This window comes from Lacerta agilis, chromosome 15 (assembly GCF_009819535.1).
Source record: "Lacerta agilis isolate rLacAgi1 chromosome 15, rLacAgi1.pri, whole genome shotgun sequence".
Taxonomy (NCBI): Eukaryota; Metazoa; Chordata; class Lepidosauria; order Squamata; family Lacertidae; genus Lacerta; species Lacerta agilis.
Window position 1 is genome coordinate 9,325,920 of NC_046326.1, and position 27,124 is coordinate 9,353,043.

General features: G+C 43.1%; 1 protein-coding gene across 1 annotated transcript; it reads right to left on the reverse strand.

The window, feature by feature from the left end:
• Positions 1–6,021: 6,021 nt before the first annotated feature.
• On the reverse strand, positions 6,022–19,562 carry LOC117060026 (interleukin-1 family member 10-like). The gene is made up of 5 exons (XM_033172068.1): positions 19,422–19,562; positions 17,629–17,864; positions 8,725–8,865; positions 7,949–8,082; positions 6,022–6,246 (listed from the first exon to the last, which is right to left on the reverse strand). Exons 2-5 carry the CDS (start codon positions 17,759–17,761, stop codon positions 6,034–6,036), a joined length of 621 nt encoding a protein of 206 aa, XP_033027959.1. The 5' UTR covers positions 17,762–17,864; positions 19,422–19,562; the 3' UTR covers positions 6,022–6,033.
• Between the last annotated feature and the right edge of the window lie 7,562 nt (positions 19,563–27,124).

Below are 27,124 nucleotides of genomic sequence, written 5' to 3' on the forward strand. Positions count from 1 at the left end.
TGGTCCTTACACGACTCTTTATAGCAGCCCAGGTGGTGGGTGTGATTTACATATTCAAGGGTAATTTGAGTTGAGACTTATTATTGGCAGAGGTTTACAGAAGATGCCAATCTCATGACACTTTAAAGGGCCTTCTTGATGGTGGTGGCTGCCCTGTGGAACGCCCTCCCTTCAGATGTCAAGGAAATAAACAACTATCTGACTTTTAGAAGACATCTGAAGGCAGCCCTGTGTAGGGAAGTTTTTAATGTTTGATGTTTTATTCTGTTTTTAATCTGTTGGGAGCCACCTAGAGTGGCTGGGAAAACCCAACCAGATGGGCGGGTATGAAGAAGAAGAAGAAGAAGAAGAAGAAGAAGAAGAAGAAGAAGAAGAAGAAGAAGAAGAAAGAAGAAGAAGAAGTTGTTATTGTTGTTGTTGGTTTGTTGTTTTGTTGTTCGTTGTTATTACCTAACTTAAGGTAGCACAAACCGTTACAGGCAAGAGCACGGTTAGGTGTTAAGAATTACTGACCATTCAAGAGCTGCAAAAGGATCACAGCTCACAAACCATCAACAACTCCCCAAACCTGCAGGTGGGAAGATTAGCAGGACATTGACTGGATCAGAAATTCATAATAAATATGCAAGTGGTTAAACACTGACCGGGCACTTTACTGACAGATAAACAAATTTCTTACACACTCTTTAATACAAGAGCAAAAGATTTAAAAACAATACGTTAAGCAAAGTTGAAAGTGTGACTCCAATGGCCTTTTGGCAAATCTCATTTCTTTCTTTGATAGTGTTATAATCTTGGTTTGCATAGAAAGGAACTATCTAGAACACTGGTTCCCAGTTAAGGGTCCGGGGACCCCTGGGGGTCCATGGAACACACGTTTTGTTATTTTTGCATGGTAAATTTTATGGTCGGTTTTAGCGCTGTGCAGTTTTCAATATATTGACCAAAATCGGTATTGAAATCTCACTATGATAATGATTTTGACCTGGCAATATGCGGCAATCTATCGTTCCTCACACAAAGGAAAGCAGGGCAGCTGATTGCAAGGCACCACCAATATTGAACAATGATCTCAGTCGATAACACTGCTGATCTGATCTTCCTTCCCTCATGCTGATGGAGAACAGGGCAGCTGGTAGCCCTCACTTCAAGGCACTGTGACACTACCTTCCCCTGGCACTGAGGCAGAGAAGCTTTTCTCAGTCAGCAGGAAAGCAGCAGCAGCCACAGTGGACATGCACCCACCCCATCCCCCATATCCTCATCCCGTCCCACTTTCTTCACTTTTTAAAATACAATACATATTCTTTTAAAAATACACTACATTTAAAAAAAAACCACAACAAATAAAAAGCCATTTTTATTTGTTGTATTTAAATTTAACAACAAACAAACAAACAAACACAAACATGATTTTATCCTTCACAGACAGTCGTTTCCAGGGAAGTATCCCAGGAAAGGTCAGACTACATTGTCCAGGACAGCTGTGGGCATCACTCCTTTCATGTTCAAATAAGTCTATCAAGCATTCTCAAAACTGAACTAAGCACTGACCGCACCTAAAGTTGTTCCTGGAAATACTAGCTGAAGTCCCACTTGGAATGCAAAGTTAATATGACTCATAAAAGACTTCCTGAATATTAAAATTCCTTTGATTACAACACTGTTCCTTTATCTCTTCAGCATCTGAGCACTACATTGCTGATGTAGTACTAGTCAAAGCCAAGTTGAGGCTCATCTAATATGCATTCAGCTTAGTAACTTTAGTAACCTGAGTTCTGGCATATTTGTTATTTAATTTTAAAACTTACAAAAGCCACATAAAAATTAACTATTTAACCACTATTTACAGAATTGCATTTCATTCCTCTTTTTGTGCACTTTAGCTTCCTATCTGACTCCCAAATTTTGGGTGAGAAATAAAGAGGCAAGTACTGTAGCAAGTTATAGGGTAAACTACGATCACTGTATTAGCCACAACTTAAGTGTGTAACAATAAGGGATGTGGGTGGCGCTGTGGGTTAAACCACAGAGCATAGGGCTTGCCGATCAGAAAGTCGGCGGTTCGAATCTCTGTGATGGGGTGAGCTCCCATTGCTCAGTCCCTGCTCCTGCCAACCTAGCAGTTTGAAAGCACGTCAAAGTGCAAGTAGATAAATAGGTACCGCTCCGGCGGGAAGGTAAACGGTGTTTCCATGCGCTGCTCTGGTTCACCAGAAGCGGCTTAGTCATGCTGGCCACATGACCCGGAAGCTGTACGCCAGCTCCCTCGGCCAATAACACGAGATGAGCGCCGCAACCCCAGAGTCGTCTGCAACTGGACCTAATGGTCAGGGATCCTTTTACCTTTATGTGTGTAAGAAACACTGAGACCCAAGAGCTTATCAAAACTTCATAAGGGAAATCAGACAATCTGTGGGAAACCTACCAATTCTCTAACAGACTCCTAAGCCTGTCTTGCATGGGCGAGCCTAAACTGCAGGGAATAAACCTGGACATTACCCCCATTTAAAGTAAGGAGAGATGTTTTCCTGAAACACCCTACCCTCCAAGGTACATACTCCAGAGTGTGTGACAAGGGTCAGTGGTCCATAACATGTCCCACAAGGTTGCAAAGTCCTCTGTGCAAGTCTCTGGAATCACTATTCACCTGAAAAGTGCTTGAGGGAGTGTTATTGGTTTGTTTTGGTTTTGTTCTTGTTTTTATTATGTATTCTTTTGTTTTGCTTTTATCCTGTATTTTTATGCTGTGAACCACCCCGAGATCTACAGATGAAGGGCAGTATACAAATTTAATTAATAGTAATAATTATACCCACCAATTCTGTCCACTTGCTTCCCCGTTTCCCCACACTTATGTACCTGCAAAGCAACCAGAAGCCAATCAAGCCAATCAACCTAATTTTCAGCACCCACAGCTAATTGCTCCAGGCTTGTAATAAGCCTACAGTATTTCCTTCCACCAGCCAGTTGCAGAAAGGAACAAAAGAAGTCCTGCTCAGTTGCAACTATGATGACTCACTGCATACAGGGCAAGCAGGTTGGGTGCCGTGTCTTGTCTTCAGGGGAGAAGGAGGAAGAGAGGGGTAATAAGACTTTTTATAGCCTTGCCAGTGACATCAGAGGTAGCGGCTTCTTGCCTCTCCCTCTGCAAAAGTGCTCATACTCAGATCCCTTTTGGGACAGTGAGGTGGGAAGTGATATGACAAACATAAAATGTCTCTCTTTTCCCTTAATAATGAGTTCCCTCCCCCTGTATATTGAATAACTGTATCCTATCTGAAGAAGTGTGCATGCACATGAAAGCTCATACCAAGAACAAACTTAGTTGGTCTCTAAGGTGCTACTGGATGTGGAACAACTGATTGGTTCAAAATTTGGAAAGGAGTACGACAAGACTGAATATTGCCTCCCTGCTTATTTAACTTATATGCAGAATTCATCACGCGAAAGGCTGGACTGGATGAATCCCAAGCCGGAATTAAGATTGCCGGAAGAAATATCAACGACCTCAGATATGCTGATGACACAACCTTGATGGCAGAAAGTGAGGAGGAATTAAAGAACCTTTTAATGAGGGTGAAAGAGGAGAGCGCAAAATATGGTCTGAAGCTCAACATCAAAAAAACTAAGATCATGGCCACCGGTCCCATCACCTCCTGGCAAATAGAAGGGGAAGAAATGGAGGCAGTGAGAGATTTTACTTTATTGGGCTCCATGATCACTGCAGATGGTGACAGCAGTCACGAAATTAAAAGACGCCTGCTTCTTGGGAGGAAAGCAATGACAAACCTAGACAGCATCTTAAAAAGCAGAGACATCACCTTGCCGACAAAGGTTTGTATAGTTAAAGCTGTGGCTTTCCCAGTAGTGATGTATGGAAGTGAGAGCTGGACCATAAAGAAGGCTGATTGCCGAAGAATTGATGCTTTTGAATTATGGTGCTGGAGGAGACTCCTGAGAGTCCCATGGACTGCAAAAAGATAAAACTTATCCATCCTTAAAGAAATCAGCCCTGAGTGCTCACTGGAAGGACAGATCCTGAAGTTGAGGCTCCACTATTTTGCCCACCTCATGAGAAGAGAAGACTCCCTGGAAAAGACCCTGATGTTGGGGAAGATGGAGGGCACAAGGAGAAGGGGGCGACCAAGGACGAGATGGTTGGACAGTGTTCTTGAAGCGACTGGCATGAGTTTGGCCAATCTGCGGGAGGCAGTGGAGGATAGGCGTGTCTGGCATGCTCTGGTCCATGGGGTCACGAAGAGTCAGACACGACTGAACGACTGCACAACAAGAAGGTGCTACTGGAAGGATTTTTTTTATTTTTTATTTTGTTTTTACTATGGCAGACCAACACAGCTACCTACCTGTAACTGTATCCTAGCTGTGAAGATTGTTTCTATATTTCTTCATCTTTCTTTTCAAAGCTGACCATTTAATGATTTCCATTTAATCATCTATCTTTTGTAATGTTGAGTGTTTTCCATGATATTGCGAATGCTATTCATGCCACTGTAACAATGTGTAAGAATGGGATTTGTTTATCTACTGGGATGCAGTTCTTTACAAAAATCATTAAAAACACACCACTGGGCCACTGGGTCCAGCTCTATTTTCCACTGAAATATTTCACTGATTATTCCCACTACTATCATCCAATATCTAGCTATCTTTCTGTACTCATATACCTATTTGGAAACTGACGTATCCCATATTTTCCCCTCTCTTATACAGTTTTTCCCTCATTGTAAGATGCCACCAAGTACTCATTTTGAGACAATTTTCTGAAGGCTGCTGAAAAAGCACGAACATCTTCTAAAGAAAGCCTTCATCTGACACATTTCTCTGCACGTCTACACAGTGGCGGAGCTTCATGCTCCGGCACTGGAGGGCAGGGAGCAGGCAGGGGCAGGGCTGGCGGGTGTCCCGGGGCAAGGCACGGCACCCACAGGGGCAGGGTGCGTGTCCTGGGGGCAGCACGCTGCCCGCAGGGGCGTGGTACACTGCCTGCAGGGGCATGGCGCCCAGTGTGGGCAGGGGGGCAGCCGAAATGGCACCCTACTGGGATCATGCTGCTGGGGGCAGTGCTCTCCCCCCGCACTCCTCTTCCTCTGCCAGTGTCTCTACATAACACCTTTTTTACTAAAAACAAAATTTAAAATTTAAAAAATCCTTCCAGTAGCACCTTAGAGACTGTCAGGAGTAGCCCGGCTACTCATGAGGAGAGGGGGAGAGAAAGCCATGCTCAGGAGCAGGGCAGGGAAAACTGCTCTTCAAGGGGAGACAGCTCATGAAGCTATAGGGAGCCCAGACCCCTTTTGCAGACGGACTCCTCCTCATCATCATCCAATCTATCACAGGAATCGCCTCCAAGCGAGGGAGAGGAGCAAGGGCTCCGGGACACTGCTGAAAGACACAGCACCACCATTCAGACAAGCCCACAGCTTCCGACACAGGCACAGTGCAGGGGGGCTAGAGGACCCAGGAGACATCATTTCAGGGTGCCTAAGATCTGGTGTTGGGCGGGTAGCAGAAGAAATGTAGTTGCGGATTCTGATAGTGATTGAACGGTCATGTTTTTACTAGCTCCGCTTGTAAATAGCTATGCTTAATAAATAACGTCAGTTCTTCAAAGGAGGTTTAGTAGTTACTCATGAGCAGCACCTGGGAAGATCCTTAACAGAGACCAACTAAGTTTGTTCTTGGTATGAGCTTTCGTGTGCATGCACACTTCTTCAGATACACTGAAACCGAAGTCACCAGACCCTTATATATAGTGAGAGAGTGGGGAAGGGTATTACTCAGGAGGGTAACCTCTGACTGCTCCTAATGTGTTGGTTGTTGCTTTTCATAAAATGCAGCTGATCGGGCTGTAAAGCCGATAGCATCAGCAATGGATGGGGGAGGTATTAATTGCTTTCCTAATCTGTCCACATAATGCTGCAATGGATTTCATTTTGCTACACCCCAAATATATCAGATTCCAACTTTCAGTTCCCCTTATAAACAATAGTTCCGATCTATGCTGATGAATTATTTTATTTCAAAATAAAACAGAGTATTTGCAGACCCTCCTCGCTTACTCAAACCAACAGGTTTGTTTGGCTCGGGTGAAGTGCTTATGAACCAGTCTGGGAACTCTGCAGACTGTAAAGAGCATGTCGCTTTGCTGCCATCAGTTTTGCTGTAGAAGGTGAAGCTCTTGAATTCCTCGTTTTTTTCATAAAGCTGATGAATATCTCTCTCCTAAGAAAACATGAAAACTCAGGCAGAAAAGTTACATGGTATTAATAGGACAACATAGTTTCTGGATTAACAACAAACAGTCCCTTTCAAAGCTTGTGTTCCATGCCAATAGTTTCTATTATCATTTTTCTTTTCTGTGTTTTATACTACAGTCATACCTCTGGTTGCAAATGGGATCCGTTCCGGAGCCCCATTCGCAACATGAGCAGCGCGCAACCTGAAACGCCGCGTCTGCGCATGTGTGCGACGTGATTCGGCGCATCTGCGCTTCTGCGCATACGCAGAAGCCCCGAACCTGGGAGTAACCCGTTCCAGTACTTCTGGGTTCGGCGCATTCGTAACCCATGACGAACACAACACGCAGCATTCGTATCTAGAGGTAATACTGTACTTCATTATTATTATTTTTTAAAAATGGGGAAATAATAGAAACCAGTAATTAAAGTTCATTCTATTGCACAGGAAATAGAAGCAAATTAATTAAAGGACAATTTGGAACTAATCACCCAACAGTGTTAACAGGACATAATGAAGCAGACAGAAACACAAGCAAGCACAGGAACCTTTTGATTAAAGGCACAATAGCCCCTAAAATCCTGAATATACTTTGCTTCTCCACACTGGATAGACTGGCGCAACAATCACATTCTTTCACAAAAAAGACTGCCACCAATCATGTCTGGGGGAGAAATAGAAAGGATACATAGAATGCACTGTAATCTACTGTTATGTATAAAACATTGTAATGTGCATCCCTATAAGCACTCTCTGTAAAAAGGGGGCGAACGAAAGATAGTCATTCCAAACAAAGTGTGGAGAAGTATCCCCAGGTCTCAGTATTCCTCCTCTGTAAGCAAAGACTATGAGTCATCTTGGTACAGAATACCAGGGCTGTGCTCAGCACAGAATATATATAATCCTAATCATAGAGGACAAACAGATATGTGACATGGGGGATTCCCTTTGTATAAGGGCTGCCTGACTATCGAGAGAGGGGTACAAAGATCTACTGACAAGGACTCCACCTTTAATTCCAACTCTGTAAGTACTCTTAAAAAGAAAGGAACTAGAGTTTTATTTTTCCAAAGCCCAGTCACAGGCTTTAACAAAAACCATGTGAGATGCTCTTATAACCAGCAGGGTAGGTTAATAACTGTGCAGAGAGTATAGATGGGATGAATTGGGGAAAGAAAGAAAAAACCCACAACCCATCTCTGATATAAGTGGTTCAGGTAATATCCAACCAGATATTACTTAGAATATAGTTTCATCTTCCTAATGCTTTGAACTTCCATCAGATAAGAACTAGCCTGTTCAGACCTGTTGAACTGTTGAAAAAAGGGGAGTTAAACTGTAAACATAGATTGGAGATAAAATCAAGGATATTTGTCTATTCAGGCCAGGGTTCTCAACAGAGGTCGAGGAGTGTCATAGACTCTAGAATGGTGCTCTTGACATGCATTGGAATATAGTCACTATCTTCATGACAAGATAATTTCTTAGGGCCATAGGATTGTAGAGTTGGAAGGGACCATGAGGGTCACCCAATCCAACCCCCTGCAACGCAGGAAATCTTTTGCCCAATGTGGGGCTTGAACCCACACCCCTGAAATTAAGAGTCTCGTGCTCTACCAACTGAGCTCTCTCAGAACAGAGTGAATTCAGCAACTGAAACTGAACTACAACTACACCTGAAACTCACCTCTAACTTTAGCCGAGGTTGGCCTCCACCAGACTTCGCACAGAACAGGGTGTAGCTCTTATCTCTGAGGCCAATAAATATGGGTTGCTTTTTTTGATCTAGAGAATGGTTCGGGAGTACAACCATTAACTCATCTGGGGAACAACAGAGAAACAGGTTAAATGGTACAAGAGAGAGCGAAAAGCATCTTTCAATGGTGCAGGAGTTTTGGATGAGAAGATACTGATCGGAAGGTGGTGGCAGTGGCGGTTGCTCTTGTTGTTACATACCCAGTACATTCATATCCCATCTTTCATCTTTCATAGAGTTCAAGATGGTGTACATGGTCCTCACCCTCCTCATTTCATCCCTGCAATAACCCTCATGATCCTCACCCTCCTCATTTCATCCCTGCAATAACCCTGTGAGGCAGGTTAGGCTGAGAGATAGTGACTGTCCCATGGTTAACCAGTCAGCTTCATGGCTCAGTGGAGATTTCAACTTTGGTCTCCAAGGTCCTAGCCTAACATTCTAGCCACTACACCATTTTGCTTAACTATAAGATTTACTGGTGCTGATAGGGTCAATATACACAAATAGGAATCTTCATGTATGGGGAGGAATCAGAGTGGGGTAGAGATGATAGAAGGTAGATAAGAGCATGGTCCATCTATCAGCAATGGCAATAGTCATGCACCCTATAAAAAGAGTGGCAAACCCAACACCTCCATTACCCAAATCCCAAATTTACAAATGATTGAGAAATGCATAAAGATGAGAAGAGCTTCAGCAGCTACCTGATGAATTGGAAGTTTGTGGGGCTGCTATTAGTACGTTGTTCTGTAGGAAGAAGAAATTCTGGTTGATATCCCAAAATCTGAACAACCAGGGCTCCCTCTTCATGTGAATATCCTCTGTACTTGAGGGGTGCAAAGGCCCTAGGGGGAAATATATATACATGCATAGATACATATTACACAAAAACATATAAGCCAAGAGATATTTGGAGGAGGAAATGACCAACTCGGTTGGCTCTGAACACCATCTTGCACCTTCTGTCAGTTGCCACATTTTTAATTTTTGTGCTACAGCTGGAAATAATGTGCATGAGATATTTCAGAGGTTGAGGCCACATACCAGTGATCTCTGGGGCCAGAAGCAGAAGTGGGAAGAGAAACGGTTGCAAATTTAACCTAGGTACACTAGGCTACTTTATACACATGCTTCTCTCCATCCAGGCAGCCAAGAGCTATAATCAGAGTTCAAGGACACATTCCAGACCAGGGAGATAACCCAAGAAGGTGGGATTTAAGGCCAGTGGAGGGTGTGGCCTGGGAAGAGAGGGTGTGGCTTGGGGAGTGTTCCATGGACCATATCGAGAGGGCTGGTTGGCCATATCTGAGCGCTGAGCCTAAGGTTCCCATCCCTCTAATATATAGCATGAGAAGATGAATGCTTTGGTTGGTATGTCAAGATTCCTTTTTTATATCTATTTGCTTATTTTAAAGCCTTTCAAGAAACCACCTGTGCTGGATCTCACATTTCCCATTTCTTCCTTGCCCTAAGATACCAACCAGTCTTCAGAGATAACGTCAAAAGTCTCCTGGAGACAGGCTAGAATGTCATGCCTTGAAGACACGAGTGGAGAAATTGCATCCCTCCAGATGTTGTTAGGTTCTTGACACACGTCAGCGCCAGCCAGCATGGCCAAGGATGAGGGCTTAAGGAAACTGTAACCTGACAGCGTTGGAGGGACACAGGTGTTTACTGCATAAATTGTAGAGTTGGGAGGAAGGTTCCCTATCCCTGCTTTAAGAGATCCACATTATCTCACTGGGGGAAAGGCTCTATTTAGGGTCTGCAGTACTGAATAGTTGGGAGCATTGACATTTCTTATATCTTGCTGACTTCCAGAATTGTCTCTACATGCCTTTGATTCTGTGCCTCTGACTTGTTACCTCCCTCTGCTTCCATGTGGCTCCACCTTCACCCCACCCCAGGCCACAATCATCAGTCAAGGCAAGTACTGGGCGATAGTTTAGCCTTCTTTGTTCCAGTGGGATTGACCTGGCTGAATACCAAGTACTCTTGTTTCTCTAGGAAAGAAAAAACCCAACAGTGATCATATACTAATTCCATCTGCCAGTAGTGATGTATGGAAGTGAAAGCTGGGGACTTCCGGTTAGGTGCCGGTCAATGGCGGACGGGAGTCCAACGGCTCCGTCCTCCGCCAGGCTTTAGGGACTTCCGTGCCTGCGCCACGGGTCCCTTAAAGCCACGGGAAGAGCGTCCCGTGGACCTGAGCTTCGTGGGTCCCAGACGTGCCGTCTCCGTTCCCGATTGACCCTCGTAAGGGGGAAAATCGGGCGAGCGGAGCGCCGGCACGGGACTGAAGAAGCGTCTGCCTGCGGAGGATCAAAGCAGCGATCCCGCCAGACTCGAGCACCCGGCACTTCCTGCAGAGAAACTTCCAAAGAAACTCTGTAAGTTAAAGATTTGGATTATTTCTACAAGCTTAAAGAACACTGCTTGCAGAGGAACTGCAAAAGGAAGCCTGTTCCCTTTGAACTGTTTGCGCGAGCTTGGTAGCGCTAAAAGATCAAAGCCGCGACTAACGGAAAAGTTTTGCGAACTCTGCCAAACTTTTTAAAAGTTGATTAAAAGTTGTTTAAAGGATGTTTAAAGACTTAAAAACAGTTGATATGGCAAAAGAAGATGCCCCTCACCCTCTGGATTAGGATTCCGGGTCAGTAGCGGGCTGTGACATATTGTTGCCATTTTTTCTTTGTTGGTGTTTCAGTGACTGTTTACCAGTGGAGACATTTTGACTTTTTTGTAACCAGATACAAGTTACTTTGTGGACTTTGACGGTAACACTGCAAGTTAGAAACTGTTACTGACTTGGGCTACATGAAAGTGGACCCTTCTTGGCTTTAAAAACTTATATTTTGGAAAATTAAAACTCTTTGCCTAAAAGTTGGAATTTTGGGACTGGTGTGGGCTCCTGGCTCAGCAGGCTCTTTGTTCTCAGGACTGAGCTGCTGGCCACCTGGTGTTTACTTTTGGGACTGTTGGCCTTCTGCTGTGAATGTCTGAGATTGTTACTACAGCAACTGGAGTGACCTTGAGATTACAGCTGCAGAGCCCACAGGGAATGGAAACTAGATCTAAAGGAACTGGCTCTGAAAAAAGAAAAGGCTCTGTTTCCCTAACTCTACAGGAACAAATGGAGAAATTAGTTGTTAGTGTTGCAGAAATTGCAGCAGGACTGAAAAGCGTTACTGACGGGTTGCAGCGAACACAAGATCAAGTTTCATCAGGAAATACAGCAGTGAATTCAGCAATAGAAAAACTACAAGCTGATATAAAAGCTGATATTAAAAACTCTACGCAGACCCTAGAAAAATCTATTGGGCAAATTGAGGAGAACGTAAGGAAGAACAGAGAGGAGATTAATAGGATTGGGCAAGAGGTGACCACCTTGAAAAAGGATTCAGAGGAAATCAAAGTGGTCAAGGAAAAAATAAAAAAGGTGGAGGAAAAATTGGACAATTTAGATTTGGAACAGATAGAGAATATTGGATCACGACAGAGGTCTGTTGAAGAGTCTCTCGCGTTTCTGCAACTACACCAAAGAGAGGGCAACATCCGCCTAAGAAATCTTCCAGAGCTGGAAGGGGAAGATCTTAAAGATTACATAGTGAAGCTATTCTCAGGATTTTGGGAAATAGAAGAAATCAACGTCTCAGCGCGCATAGTAAAGGCCTTCAGATTTGGTCCAAGAGGATCCAGAGGAAAGAAAAGCAATAAAACAGTCAGTGACTGTTTGATTGTGCTACACGATCGACACGACAGGGACTACTTTCTGGACTTGCACTATAGAAACAACCTGGTGGTAGAGCAGAATAAAGTAATTTTTTATAAGGATATCCCCAGATTTTTCCTTGACAAAAGAGTTCCTTACAACGATTTGGCAACTGAGCTCAGAAAAAGGAAAATTCCCTTCAGTTGGGAATTTCCAGAAGGCCTGGCATTTACGTTTGAAGGAAAAAAGATAAGAATAAGGTCCCTGGCGGAGAAGCAAAAGTTCTTGGACAAGCATCTGGAACAATTCAAAGGTACACCACTCGATCCAGCACAACTTTATAGGTTCCCAGAGGTATTTCCACCACCGCCGGGACCACCAAGGTTACCAAGTCCAAGCCAGGAATCAGAGAAAGACAAGAAAGGAGAAGCAACTGGAGGAGAAGACCAAAGAAAGGAAAATGGCGCTCAAGTTAATGACATGGAATGTCCGGGGATTGAATCAGAGACCAAAGAGACGCAGAGTGTTTTACAGCATAGAAAAGAAGAATTTGGATATAATATGCTTACAGGAAACCCACATAGCCCGACGGCATAGAAGATTACTACAGAACAAAAAATTAGGCCAAGAGTTTATATCATCGGATAAGGTCAAGAAGAGAGGAGTAGTGATATACGCAAAGGAGAAATATAGCCCAAGACAGCTCTTTAAAGATGAAGAAGGGAGATACATCGCAATTGAAATTATTATACAAGGCGAAAAATTTCTGATTCTGGGACTCTACGCACCAAATGATGGAAAGTCAATTTTTTACAAGAAAATACATGATCTGCTGTTGGATTATTTGGATTACAAATTAGTTTGCCTCGGAGACTTCAATGGTGCAGTTTCCACATTAATGGACAGATCTCAAAGAACTAAATTAACGAATGATGGGAAACTCCCAAAGACTTTTTTCGAAATGGTGGATAATTTGAATTTGGTGGACTCTTGGAGATTAAAAAATCCCACAGATACAGAGGCAACATATTTCAGCGAACCTCAGCAGTCATGGTCGAGGATAGATTATATTTGGATTTCGAATGAATTGGCTCCAAAAATACAAAAGGCAGAAATTGGCCCCAAAACTCTTTCAAACCATAATCCGGTACAGTTAAATTTAAAAATGATTTCCAAGGACTCTTTTAGATGGAGAATGGATGACTCTTTGATGAGAGATACCAGGCTAGTTGAAAGAGCGGTGAAAAAGATGAAAGAATATTTTCAGATTAATTGGAGCTCCGAAGTGGAGAAAAGAATTGCTTGGGATGCAAGTAAAGCTGTAATGAGAGGATTTCTCATTAGTGAAAAAGCAAAAAAGAGGAGACAACAAAATGCAGAGATGGAGAGACTATTAAAATTAATCAAAGAAAAGGAAAAAGAACTAAGAGGACATCCCAGATGTGTTAAAATTCAAAAAGAAATTAAATACTTGCAATCCCAGTATGCCAATATAATGAACCAGGACATTGAATGGAAAGTGAAAATGATGAAGCAAAGAACATTTGAATCGGCTAATAAATGTGGAAAATTACTAGCTTGGCAATTGAAGAAAAGACAAAAGGTAAATGTCATCAATACCTTGGTAGTAAACGGGAAAAACGTGGAGAAACCAGAGGAAATCAGATGGTGTTTTCAAAGATTCTACAAGCAACTGTACAAGGAGGAGAAGACAGATGAAGCAGAAATTGACCGATTTCTGGAAAAGAATGGATTGCAAAAGGTCCCAGAGGAAAAATTAATTACTCTCAACCACCCAATAACGACACAGGAGATGGAAGATGCAATAAACAACATGCAATCAGGGAAGGCTCCAGGACCGGACGGACTAACAGCAAAATATTATAAGACATTGAAAGACTGGCTATTGCAGCCACTAAGAGAAGTTTGCAACAAGATACTAGAAGGAGATAGGGCACCAGAGACGTGGAAGGAAGCCTTTATCACACTGATTCCAAAACCAGATACTGATAAGACTCAAATGAAAAATTATCGTCCAATATCCCTTTTGAACGTGGATTATAAAATTTTTGCAAATATATTGGCTACAAGGCTGAAAAGAGTGCTGAAAGACTATATACACAGAGACCAAGCAGGTTTCTTGCCAGGAAGACAAATTAGTAATAATACGAGAATTATAGTGGACATTTTAGAAAAACTGGAGAGAAACATAAATACAGATGCGGCACTATTGTTTGTTGACGCAGAGAAAGCATTTGATAAAGTTTCTTGGACATTTATGAAAAAGAATTTGGAAAGGATGGGAGTTGGTGAAAAATTCTTGAATGGCATTAATGCCATCTACACAGAGCAAAGAGCCAAAGTAATAGTAAACAGTGTGATATCGGAGGAGTTCGAAGTTGAAAAGGGAACAAGACAAGGGTGCCCTATCTCCCCTTTACTTTTTATTACGGTCCTGGAAGTCCTCCTAAATATGATACGAAAGGATAAACAGATAAAAGGAATCCGTGTGGGAGAGAAGGAATATAAATTACGCGCCTTCGCAGACGATTTGATGTTATCCCTGCAGGAACCGGAAAGCAGTGTTCCCAGAGCCTTGGGAATAATTGAACAATTTGGACTTGTAGCTGGTTTCAAATTAAACAAGCAGAAAACCAAAGTTTTAGGAAAAAATATGAGTGCAGAACAAATTCAAAGAATACAGGAAGGCACTGGCCTCAATTTTGTCAAAACAGTAAAATATCTAGGTATCAACCTCACAACCAAGAATTTGAACCTGTACAAGGACAATTACGAAAAACTGTGGACGGAAATAAAGAAAGATATGGAAATATGGACAAGATTGAAACTGTCGTTAATGGGAAGAATTGCCGTGATAAAAATGAATGTCCTACCAAGGATGCTGTTTTTATTCCAAGCCATACCAATTTTGGACAAACTGGATTGCTTTAAGAAATGGCAAAAGGACTTATCAAGGTTTATTTGGCAGGGCAAAAAGCCAAGAATTAAGTTTAAGATCTTAACAGACTCTAAAGAGAGAGGAGGCTTTGCCCTGCCGGACTTAAGACTTTACTTTGAAGCAGCGGCCTTTTGCTGGCTAAAGGATTGGTTTAAATTGGAGAATGTTGATGTATTGGACTTGGAAGGATATGATAACATGTTCGGTTGGCATGCATACCTTTGGTATGACAAGGCTAAGATCCACAGAACTTTTAAGTCCCATATAGTTAGAAAATCCCTGTATCAGGTTTGGATTAGATATAAAGACTTGTTAGAGAGAAAGACCCCTAGATGGATCTCTCCAGTGGAGGCCAAGGCCTACAAGAGACCGAACATGTCTGCAAACTGGTTAAGATATATGGACATACTGCAGCAGGAAGGGGACTCTTTCAAGCTAAAAAGCTATGATCAAGTGAAAAGTCAGGTCCCCGACTGGCTGCATTATCATCAGGTATATGAAACATTCAAAATGGACAAAAAAGTTGGTTTTCAAGTAGAAAAATCAAAACTGGAAACAGAACTGATAGAATCGAACTTTAAAAACCTTTCCAAAATGTATAATCTTTTGCTAGAGTGGCATACGAAAGATGAATTGGTTAAATCGTCAATGATAAACTGGGCGAAAGATATAGGACATAATATTATGATGGATGACTGGGAGGGATTGTGGCAAAAAGGTATTAAATTCACTGCTTGTTATAGTTTAAGAGAAAACATAATGAAAATGGTTTACAGATGGTATTTGACACCAGTTAAGATAGCTAGGATGAATACCAAAATGTCAGATGTATGTTGGAAATGTAAACATGCGAAAGGTACCTTTTTTCATATGTGGTGGTTGTGCCCAGCGGTAAATGCTTTCTGGGATAAGATTTATAACGAACTCAAGAAGGTAATGAAGGTTACCTTTTGTAAGAAACCAGAGGCATTTCTCCTGAGCATAACTAATGAAGAGATACCCAGTCAGGATAGAGTGTTTTTTATGTATGCCACAACAGCAGCTAGAATTTTATTGGCAAGAACATGGAAAGGCGAAGAGATACCAACGGTGGAAGAATGGCAGATGAAGATGATGGAATATATGGAACTCGCAGAACTGACCGCCAGAATCCGGGACCAGAGGGAGGAGAAGGTGTCACGGGATTGGAAGAAATTTAAAGACTATTTAGTTAAATCAGTAAAATTGAATATTTGAGCAGAATTAAATAGAATAGCGGCTTTAGCAGGTATATGTTAGATAAAGTTGTCAGTAAGACATTTTTGTGTGAAAGATTTAATTGTTAGAAAATATGTTAAGATTTGGTGTTTAAGTTAAGATATGATTAAGTAAAGCAAAGCACATTAAAAATTGAGCAAATGTGAATAGAATAAGATACAAAGCTACCTAGAAGGTATATATGATTTTGAAGACAGTGGAGGGAATGGGGGAAGTCCCCCAAAATAGAGAAGATAGTAACAAGAAAAATAAGAGGATAAGTGTTAGTTTAAAGGTTTGTATATGTTTCTTTTTATTGTGATTGTTTGATTGTGTTTTTGTGTTGTGTTTATGCATTGTATTTTTGTATTGTTAATGTTGTTTTTATGTTATGTTTTCCTTTTGTCTTAATAGAAAATAATAAAATCTTATAAAAAAAAAAAAAAGGAAGTGAAAGCTGGACCATAAAGAAGGCTGATCGCCGAAGAATTGATGCTTTTGAATTATGGTGCTGGAGGAGACACTGGAGAGTCTCATGGACTGCAAGAAGATCAAACCTATCCATTCTTAAGGAAATCAGCCCTGAGTGCTCACTGGAAGGACAGGTCCTGAAGCTGAGACTCCAATACTTTGGCCACCTCATGAGAAGAGAAGACTCCCTGGAAAAGACCCTGATGTTGGGAAAGATGGAGGGCACAAGGAGAAGGGGATGACAGAGGATGAGATGGTTGGACAGTGTTATAGAAGTGACCAACATGAGTCTGACCAAACTGCGGGAGGCAGTGAAAGACAGGAGTGCCTGGCGTGCTCTGGTCCATGGAGTCATGAAGAGTCGGACACGAGTAAATGACTAAACAACAACAACAACAAAATACAGTTGCTGCTTTCCAGTCAGTCAAAGTCTCCTGTTTCTTTAGTCATCCATTGTATCCTCATACGATATGGTCATCAGTTTGGCTGTGTACGTGTTACCAGGTTAAAACACAGCCAGGTCATTCTTTTTCTTCCATTTGGCTTGAAGCTGGTTTGGAGAAAAACATATCAAGAAACTACAGGATTATATTATCTGGAGGATACCTGCAATTGTGCAGGCACAACTTTGCTGGCACAAAGATTTTCGAGAGATGTAATATTAAGAGTTTTGTATTCAAATGCTCCTGGCCCCTAATTGTTTTTGTGGTAAGTTGCCAGAGGGGGACATGTCCTCACTTGGTTAGTATACCTATTGTGTGGGTAATAAAAATAAAGCCCCTTTAAATGTAGTTGATTGAAATTAACATTCTAGAATCTATAGAAATCAGAACATAAATTGGGTCATATTCATTTCTTTACAACTATGTGATACTTTGGTATATATATTTAATAATACATACCGGTATACACATATGGAGCATTTATTTTGATACCAAAGAGGATGCTCTGTTTAGTTGTTAGTTGTATTTTACAGACCATAGAAATTATCTAGAATTTTTTGTAGTTGCTATTTCTTTTATTTAACCTGTGTTGTAAACCACTCAGAGATTTGTTTAAATATACAGCAAATATTAAATTTTAAGTGCTCATTAATGGTTATATGTTTTGAATATTGATTATTAAATTTCAAACAACAAGAAGAAATTTTTTCATTGGCTAAATAGGGATATATGCAGTTCGGGTCGTTTTCTAGGGTAACAAACAGAAAAGTAAGAAGTTGTTTTTCACCTGATATTGGCCCAAATGAAGTGAATAAATCTGCCATTTCCTGATCCCAAGTTTTCTTCCTCTTGGCTTCCACCTCATCTGGCTCACATTTCTGGGGCCCCACCTTACGGGGCTCATACTTCTGGGGTTCCATCTCTACAGCGTCTCCCACTTTCTCCAGTGCTTTTATACAATTGGTTGAACTTCAGGCTCGCGGATGCTTTTTCTTCAGTCACAGCAACAATCCTGAGAGGGAGCTATTAAAAGAGATTGATATCATAGGCTATGATTCCTGATTTGCAGAGACCTGACAGCATCCAAATCTTTCCAAAGAAAGGTGGCTGGGGAGCAGATCCATTGATTGCCCTCTGCCAGGGATGGGGAACATGCGGCCCTTCAAATGTTGTTGGACTACAACTCCCATCAGCCCCAGCCAGCATGGCTAATTGGTCTGGGATGATGGAGATTGTAGTCTACAATATTTGGAGGATCGCAGGCAACCCCATCCCAGTTCTATGGCCTATGCTGCAGTCTCACCTTTGGGAAGCAAGAGTAATTGATTATTACTGGGAAAAATATAGAGTGAATGGCCTCATTGCAACCTGCCTTTTCCTGAATCAGACTATTGTCCCGTCTAGCTCAGTTTTGTCTACATTGAGTGGCAGCAGCTCCCCAGAGGACCCCCCAGGCCGGAGCCTCTTCCAGTCCTATCATACAGACAGGCATGGAAAGAGGAACCCTATGTGTGGCTGGATTTTTAAACAGTGGTGTCACATCCCCATGATATATTTAAAACACATTTATGCCATTGTAACAGTAATGGTTTGGCTTTTCCAAAGGAACCTTGAGAACTGTAGTTTACCCCTCACAGAGCTACAACTCCCAACACCCTTAACAAACTATAGTTCCCAGGATTATTTGGGGAAAGGCTGTGCTTTAATGTCCATTGTAGATGTGACCTGTTCTCTGCTCTAGAGCTAATAGCAGGTTTGCCAGGCAAGGGAAGAAATTTATTAAGGAAACGCACAAGGTAGCTGACAGGGATATAATCATAATAAACCAAAACTTTTTTTTTTAATGGCAAGCTATAAATCAAGTGGGAAGGACCTGTGGTCCTCCAGTCCAGACACTGTTGAACTCCAACTCCCAGCAGTCCCAACCAGAATGAGGAATGGTTACAGGTGATGGGATTTGTAGTTCAGCAACATCTGACTGCCAACAGTTTCCCATTTCCCATCACAAATGAAAATCTGAGCTATTCTCATTCTTAAAATTCCAGGGAAATATATTTAGCTTTGCCCCGCAATGACCGTAACGACGGGAAATTTAAGTATTTAGAAATGGGCCAAGGGAAGGTCTATACACAGAAATATTTGCCTTACAGGTGCCTTACGGGAAGCAGAGAAGAGCCTTCCCAGCCAAAATGGCGCCGTGGGGTTGTATTCAACCCCAGGGGCGGGAATGGCACCGCAACCTGCCTGCCATTGACCATATAGGCAGGCAAGCTGCAATCCACTTCCTGGGCCTGGGCGAAGCTGATAAAGGTTCACCCCAAGCCCAGGAAAAACTCTCGCCTCCAGCACAAACACTGGATCCAGGGGAGGTGTTGTTGCTGTCCCACATTTTTGAACGGTTTCTCAAATTTTTCTTCTCTTCTCTCCTTTCTTTATGCTTCCACTGCTCCCTCATTTTTATTCAACGCCCCCCAATTGCACCTGAGGTTACTATCACCACCCCCTGGATGGTTCCAGCGCCCCACAGACTGATCAAGTCCAAGAAAAGAAAGTCCAGAGTGGTAATCGAAGGGACAGTACCTGTGCTGATTTGGGAAGTCCGGTACCTTGAGCTGCAGATTCCCTCCCTGTGCTCTCCGCAAGGAATTGCAGAGCGTTTTATAGCTAGTCCAGTGACACTGGTGGGTGTGACCAGGTGCTGAAGGGTTATTTTGGGGTCAAATACGTGGCTGAGCCTGATTGTAGAGCTGCTCTTTCTAGAAGCTGGGGGCCCTGTAACACTGTAAAGAGGAACTTAAAGCAGCACAAGCTTTCCTTTGAAATCCGCACTTCTCTAAATTCTGCAACTCAGTTCTCCAGGCAAGTAATGTGCCCAGAAATGCGTAAATTAAAGTGTGCATGAAGTATTTGTTGAAAACAACGCTACATTAGTGGGGATTGCTTTGCAAAAATGTGTCTGTTAAGCAAGATTGCATGTTGTTGTTGTTCAGTCGTTCAGTCGTGTCCGACTCTTCGTGACCCCATGGACCAGAGCACGCCAGGCACCCCTATCCTTCACTGCCTCTCGCAGTTTGCTCAGACTCATGCCAGTTGCTTCGAGAACACTGTCCAGCCATCTCATCCTCTGTCATCCCCTTCTCCATCTTTCCCAACATCAGGGTCTTTTGCAGGGAGTCTTCTCTTCTCGTGAGGTGGCCAAAGTACTGGAGCCTCAACTTCAGGATGTGCCCTTCCAGTGAGCACTCAGGGCTGATTTCTTTAAGGATGGATAAGTTTGATCTTTTTGCAATCCATGGGACTCTCAAGAGTCTCCTCCAGCACCATAATTCAAAAGCATCAATTCTTCGGCGATCAGTCTTCTTTATGGTCCATTGCATACAAAGATCTAATACAAAGATTAGAAAAAATTCACATCAAAATGCTGCTGGTGACTTTTTTAAAAAGAAAATGCAAACTGAAATGTGGAAAAGTGAAGAACTGAACTTTGGGTTGTATCTAATGCTAGTTCTGCTCAGGGTCATGGAAATTAATGGGCATGATTAACTTCATTTCATTGATTTCAGTGGGTCTACTCTAAGCAGAACTTAGCTGGGTACAACCCTTAAAATTGGAAAATGAGAAACCAAAAGAAGCCAACATTGACAGATTTCTCCACTGAGCCATCAGGCTGCGAGAGGTGAGGCCGTGGAGCGTCTCCATTGGCTGTGTTGAATGATCAGCAAGTTCCCTTTTTCCTCCTCTCTCTCAGTACGTTTTTCCTTTTGTGCTGTGTCTCTTAGATTGTGAGCCAGAGGACAGGCGCTCTCTTCTCACTGGTATTTGTAAGCCTTTCTGGGAACCTTTTCTGACTGAAGAGCGGAGAGGGGGGGAGGAGGAGGAGGAGGAGGAGGAGGAGGAGGAGGAGGAGGAGGAGGAAAATAGCAGCAGCCATGACTTTTGGGGAATGGCTAGTTGGATTTTGACTTTCAGATTCAAAAAGTTCTCAGGCACCTTTCAGGGCAGCTAGCCTGTTTTGTTTCCAATCAGTGCAGCCCATAACGTCATGCTGAAAGTCTGCAACTTTTTAACAAATATCACACACACACACACACACACACACACACACACACCTTCAAGGGTGCCCTGATTTCCTGCACTGCAGTCCAAGAAGTGCCCTTCCAGATGGCAATAATGCAGTAACATTTGGGAAACATCACAGAAAATGAAGTGGAATGATATGCAGATTGACCAGTATAAATCCACCACTGGTGTTCTATTATAATTGCGTCAATGACATGTTGCAGAATAGACCTGCAAGAAAATACCAATCTGGACAGGCCCAAAGTCTCATCTGTCACCTCCAGGTGCCTGCTTCTTTATCCTTTTTTACTGCTTTGACCCTCAACACATCCATTCATAGAATCATAGAGTTGGAAGAGACCACAAGGGCCATCCAGTCCAACCCCCTGCCAAGCAGGAAACACCATCAAAGCATTCCTGACAGATGGCTGTCAAGCCTCCGCTTAAAGACCTCCAAAGAAGGAGACTCCACCACACTCCTTGGCAGCAAACTCCACTGTCGAACAGCTCTCACTGTCTGTCAGGAAGTTCTTCCTAATGTTTAGGTGGAATCTTCTTTCTTGTAGTTTGAATCCATTGCCCCGTGTCCGCCTCTCTGGAGCAGCAGAAAACAACCTTTCACCCTCCTCTATATGACATCGTTTTATATTGCTAGCAGCTTCGCAACAAATCTGCAAGGGTTTTGAGCCCCATTTGACGGAGAGCTGCAATTTGAGCATTATGCCTCTCGCATCCGCATAAGTGCATCTTGCACACTTCAAACTGAAATTGAAGCTCGCTGTCCCAAAAGTCCTTCCTGGGAATGCCAGCCCAAGTCTCACATGACATGTAAAGAATGATAAATTACAAACCACTCGATTTGATTATAATGCTAGTGTTCAAAAACAGGGCAGTGCCCTCTTTAGTTCCTTCTAGCTTATGAATTGTAGGTCTTTCTGTCTCTCTTTAAGGAGACAGATGGGAGGGAGTGGTGCTCCTCTGTCTCTTAATAGCGCAAAAGGGAATGAGGAATTTTGGGGAATTCGTTATGGATTTTCACTGCAGAAATTCAGTAGGTGAGTACAGATGCTTGCAGGATCTGGCGCTGCCAGATTCCTCCCTGATTTTTCAGGGCAATGATGTAAAACACTTAGAATTTTAGTTCGGTGCCTCAAAGGGGTCCGCTACAGTCAGAGAAGACGGGTGACGTTCAACCAAGGAGAGAAAGAAGCAAGCGGCTTTTAAAAAGCAAAAGTCCTTTATTCGGTTGCAACCGGGTTCCCTACGCAAAGGTGACAAAAGGTATGAGGAACGCCGCCCAAAGGTACATTCAGAATTTTATACAGTTGCAATTGTGGGTGGTCTTATTTGTCACAGGTTTGTCAATTTACGAGGTAAGGGGGAGGTACATGGGTGCAGGGTGCAAAAGGGAGGTCCGGGTGCAAGATACCCTAGAAATCCAGGAAGAGGTGGCAAATGATATGATAATCTGGTTTTTCTAGAATAACAATAGGGATAAGAGTTTTATCTAACAGCTGAATTCGTCTCTCCGCAAGGTCAAGGGAAATGGATCTGGTCCTCTGGCCCTTTACAGAAGAAGAAGAAGAAGAAGAAGAAGAAGAAGAAGAAGAAGAAGAAGAAGAAGAAGAAGAAGAAGAAGAGGACGAGGAAGAAGAAGAAGAAGAGAGTTTGGATTTGATATCCCGCTTTATCACTACCCGAAGGAGTCTCAAAGCGGCTAACATTCTCCTTTCCCTCCCTCCCCCACAACAAACACTCTGTGAGGTGAGTGGGGCTGAGAGACTTCAGAGAAGTTTGACTAGCCCAAGGTCACCCAGCAGCTGCATGTGTAGGAGCGGGGAAGTGAACCCGGTTCACCAGATTACAAGTCTACCACTCTTAACCACTACACCACACTGGAGAAGGAAGGGGAGCTGAGTGGAAGTGATTGGGTTGAGGCTAAAACTAACATTTATGCTTTTCATGGTTACAATAAAGTGATGCAATTTGAATACACAGATTCCAATTCTTATTTTCCTGAAAGTAGTTACAATCATTGAGAAACTGAACAAACACTGATAAGGCACAAGGCTACAAAGGGGTCAATTCCATTTGCACATATGCCAAATGTAACAATTGCAAAAGGGTCACAGTAAGTTTTTACATTTACAAGTAGTAAATTACAAGGGGGGATGGAACTAGATACAATTTAAAATTACCTGGATACAATTATTTTTTAAAAAAAACAACCACTTGATTATAATTACAAAAGAATACTTGGCTACAATTATAAAAATAGAGATAGGATAAATTGAGGAAATACCTGTAGGGTAATGGGCAGTGCAGGGAGGGGGATATTTGACAGAAAGGGGATTCGAAGGAGGGGAATAACGGGAGAAGCGAATTAAAAGGAGAGCAGACGAAAGGCAAATTGAGGAAAAGGTTTATATATATATATATATATATAATGTGATTTCCCATGATGAAATTTACAACACATTTTCCTGAAACGTTTTTTTGATGTGTCTAGATCCAGCCTGAGTGTTGTCTGCATGGACTGGCAGTGGCTCTCCGGGGTTTCAGGCAACGGGTCTCATCTCAGGAGATGCCAGGGATTGAACTGGAACCTTCTGTATACAAAACAGATTCTCTATCACTTAGCTATGGCCCTTTCCCTAAGATGGGTTCTTGCTTAAGGAGCTGGTGTCGTTAATTGCCTGCCTAAGACAGCAACTCTCCTCTGCAAACAGGAAAAAAGGTACAGTAATTTGTTGCTGGTGATATATTTGCTCATGCTTGCATCAGGAGACCTATCACTGCCAATCCAATGGCAGTTCTATCCGGAGCCTGAAGTGCCTCTGTGTTGCCTTGAGATGCTGCCCACTGTTTCTGCACAGGCTCTCCATTCAGTTCAACAAAAATCACATTGAATGCAAAACACGTTTCACTCCACACCATGAGGATTCCAAATGTTTTTATTATCATTATTATTAACCAAAGATTCCATGCCACACCTCAGCTGAGGGCCAGACTTCACAAGATGCTTAACATGTTATTGGGAATATCATCAGGTCCTTAAAAAGAAAAATAGCAGGAGGGGAGGTGCGTATCTTCAACAGGACTGTAACCAGAAAAGGAGGAAGCCGATTTGAGCTTATATTTAGCCCTTGAATCTAATAACAACAAGGCAGGGGAGAAAGGGCTAAACCATTTTTCACATTTTTTTACTCTGCCACATGTTGAATATATTAGCATACAGCCTGCAAATTCTTCCTCCCTTATTTTCCTTGAAAGCAATGGTTCTGGACTATTAAACGGAGTCCTTCCTTTCAAAATAAAATGAAGTGATGCAGTGAGTTCCACCTTGACTCAAAACAAGAGGCTTGTTTGGCTCATCCCAAGTGCTTAGGAACCAACCCGGAAATGCAGCAGATTCAAAAGAGCAAGTCTCATCGTTGCCATCAGTATTGCTGTAGAAAGTAAAACTCTTGGATTCCTCATTTGCTCTATAAAGATCCATTATATCTCTCTCCTAAGAGAACATGACGATTCAGTTAGAAACAAAACTTATAGCACATAAATTGGACAGTGTGATTGTAGGATTAGCAATGAACTGCACCCTAGAAGGCTTCTATTCCTTTCATTTTCTCACAGCACTCTTTCAAAAGTAGCAGCAACCAATAATTAAATACTAGAAACTGGCTAATTAAGGGACAATTACCGGTAATAACCAGTGGATTAGGGATGCGGGTGGCGCTGAGGTCTAAACCACTGAGCCTAGGGCTTGCCAATCGGAAGGTCGGCAGTTCGAATCCCTGTAACGGGGTGAGCTCCCGTTGCTCGGTCCCAGCTCCTGCCCACCTAGCAGTTCGAAAGCACGTCAAAGTGCAAGTAAATAAATAGGTACCACTCTGGAGGGAAGGTAAATGGCGTTTCCGTGCACTGCTCTGGTTTCGCCAGAAGCAGCTTAGTCATGCTAGCCACATCACCTGGAAAAACTGTCTGCGGATAAACACTGGCTCCCTCGGCCAGTAAAGCGAGATGAGCAGCGCAACCCCAGAGTCATTCACAACTGGACTTAACTGTCAGGGGTCCTTTACCTTTCTAATAACCAGTGGTACTGAACAGGAAGCAACAAAGCAGGCAGGACCTGCAAAGGCAAAAAGTTTTTAACTAAAGGCACAGTAGCCCTGAATTGTGCTTTGTCTCTCCATACTGCACAGGCTAGAGCTCCAATCAGCTTCTATTGTTCAAAGACAGCCACCAATCAGGTGTGGGAAAACAAGGGAGGGAACATAAAATGATGATAATGTATTGCTATGGCCATCACATTGCCTAGATTCTCTGTAAAAAGAGAGTTCCAAAAGGAAGGTAATTCCAGAGAAAATGGGCAGAGTGGAAGCACCCAGGGTCTAAGTATCTTCTGGGTGGGTAATGTGAGTCACTTTGGTGCAGAATACCAGGTTGTACTTAGCAAAGAACCTGCAGTCCCAATCATAGGGGTGAAGCAAAGGTCAAATTAATAATTCCTCAGAGAATCCAAAAACATTTTGAACTGCAAACGAAACTCACCACTAACTGTAGCTCTGGTTGACCCTTGACAGTCGACACACAGTTCAGTGTACGTGTATTATCGCTGAGGCCCATAAAGATGGGTTGGTTCGTTGGATTTAGAGAGAGATTGGGGACCACCGCCATTAACTGGTCTGAAGGGGAATGACAGGCAAGAAACAGGGTCAGTGCCACAAGAGCATCTTCCATTGATAAAAGAGTTTTGGCTAAGAAGCCACAAATGGAAGGTCAACATCTAGGTTTACAGCAGTGGTGGGGAACCTGTGACCCTCCATCTGTTGCTGGACTACAACTCTCGTCATCTCTGGCCACTGGCCATTGGCCCTGCTGGTTGGGCTGATGGGGGCTGGGCAGCTTTCAACATAATATGCCTAATAAAGGTTTGATAAGTAAGTAAAAACACAGTGAGACATCAAACATTAGATACTTTCCAATACAGGACTGCCTTCAGATGTCTTCAGAAAGTAGCGTAATTGTTTATTTCCTTGACATCTGGTGGGAGGGCGTTCCACAAGGCGAGTGCCACTACTGAGAAGGCCCTCTACCTGGTTCCCTGTAACTTGTTTGGAGGTTCTAGCAGGGGAGCACAGCTATCGTATACCCTTGACTGAAGAACGGTACACTCCTTCTATCTGGGATGGTCATCCTTTTCCACTGAGCACGCAGCTTCGGAAGGGAGGGAGGGGACACCCGCCTAGCCAGCCAGATCAGCCGAATCAACCCTGGCGATCAATGGGGTGACAGATGTCGCAGCCAGATCGCCCTCACATCTGCCCTGTAACTTCTATTCTTACAGTGAGGGAACCAGCAGAAGACTCTCAGAGAAGAACCTCAGTGTCCAGGCTAAGCAATGGGGATGGAAACGCTCTTTCAGGTATACTGGGCCAAGGCCATTTAGGGCTTTGAAGGTTGGCACCCTGTGCTCAGAAACGTACTGGGAACCTTGTAGGTACTTTAGGACCGGTATTCTATGGTCCCAGCGGTCACTCCCAGTCACCAGTCTGGAAGCTGCATTCTGGATTAGTTGTAGTTTCCGAGTCACCTTCAAAGGTAGCCCTACGTAGGGTGCATTGCAGTAGTCCAAGTGGGAGATAACCAGACATATACCACTCTGGCAAGATAGTGCACAGGCAGGTAGGGTCTCAGCCAGCATACCAGATGGAGCTGGTAGACAGCCAACCTGGACACAGAATTGACCTGCACCTCTATGGGCAGCTGTGAACCCAAAAATCACCCCAAGGCTATGCACCTGGTCCTTTAGGGGCACAGTTCCCCCATACAGGACCAAGGAGTCCCCTATCCCCCAGAATCAGTACTTCTGATTCAGTACAATTGTCTTGTTAGGATTCAGCCTCACTCCATTAAACACCATCTTTCCTCCAATTGCTTCCAGACAGTCACACAGGACATTCACCGCCCTCACTGGTTCTAATGTAAATGAGAGGTAGAGCTGGGTATCATCTGCATATTGGTGAGCACCCAGCCCAACCAACCCTGATGATTTCCCCCAGCAGTTTCATATAGATGTTTAAAAGCATGGGGGAGAGGACAGAGCCCTAAGGCACCCCACAAGTGAGCACCCAGGAGTCCAAACTGAAAAGGTTGAGCAAGTACCTGATGAGCCAGACTGTTGTGAGCTTGCTACTAGCATGTTGTTCACCAGGAAGAGGAAC

Excerpts from the sequence above, each read along its gene's own strand:
- LOC117060026 (XM_033172068.1), bottom strand. The coding sequence starts at position 17,761 with ATGGAACCCCAGAAGTATGAGCCCCGTAAGGTGGGGCCCCAGAAATGT. Across the intron at positions 8,866-17,628 it reads TTCATTTGGGCCAATATCAG|GGCCTTTGCACCCCTCAAGT; the intron begins GTGAAAAACAAC and ends ATTTCCCCCTAG. Across the intron at positions 8,083-8,724 it reads ACAAACTTCCAATTCATCAG|ATGAGTTAATGGTTGTACTC; the intron begins GTAGCTGCTGAA and ends GTTGTTCCCCAG.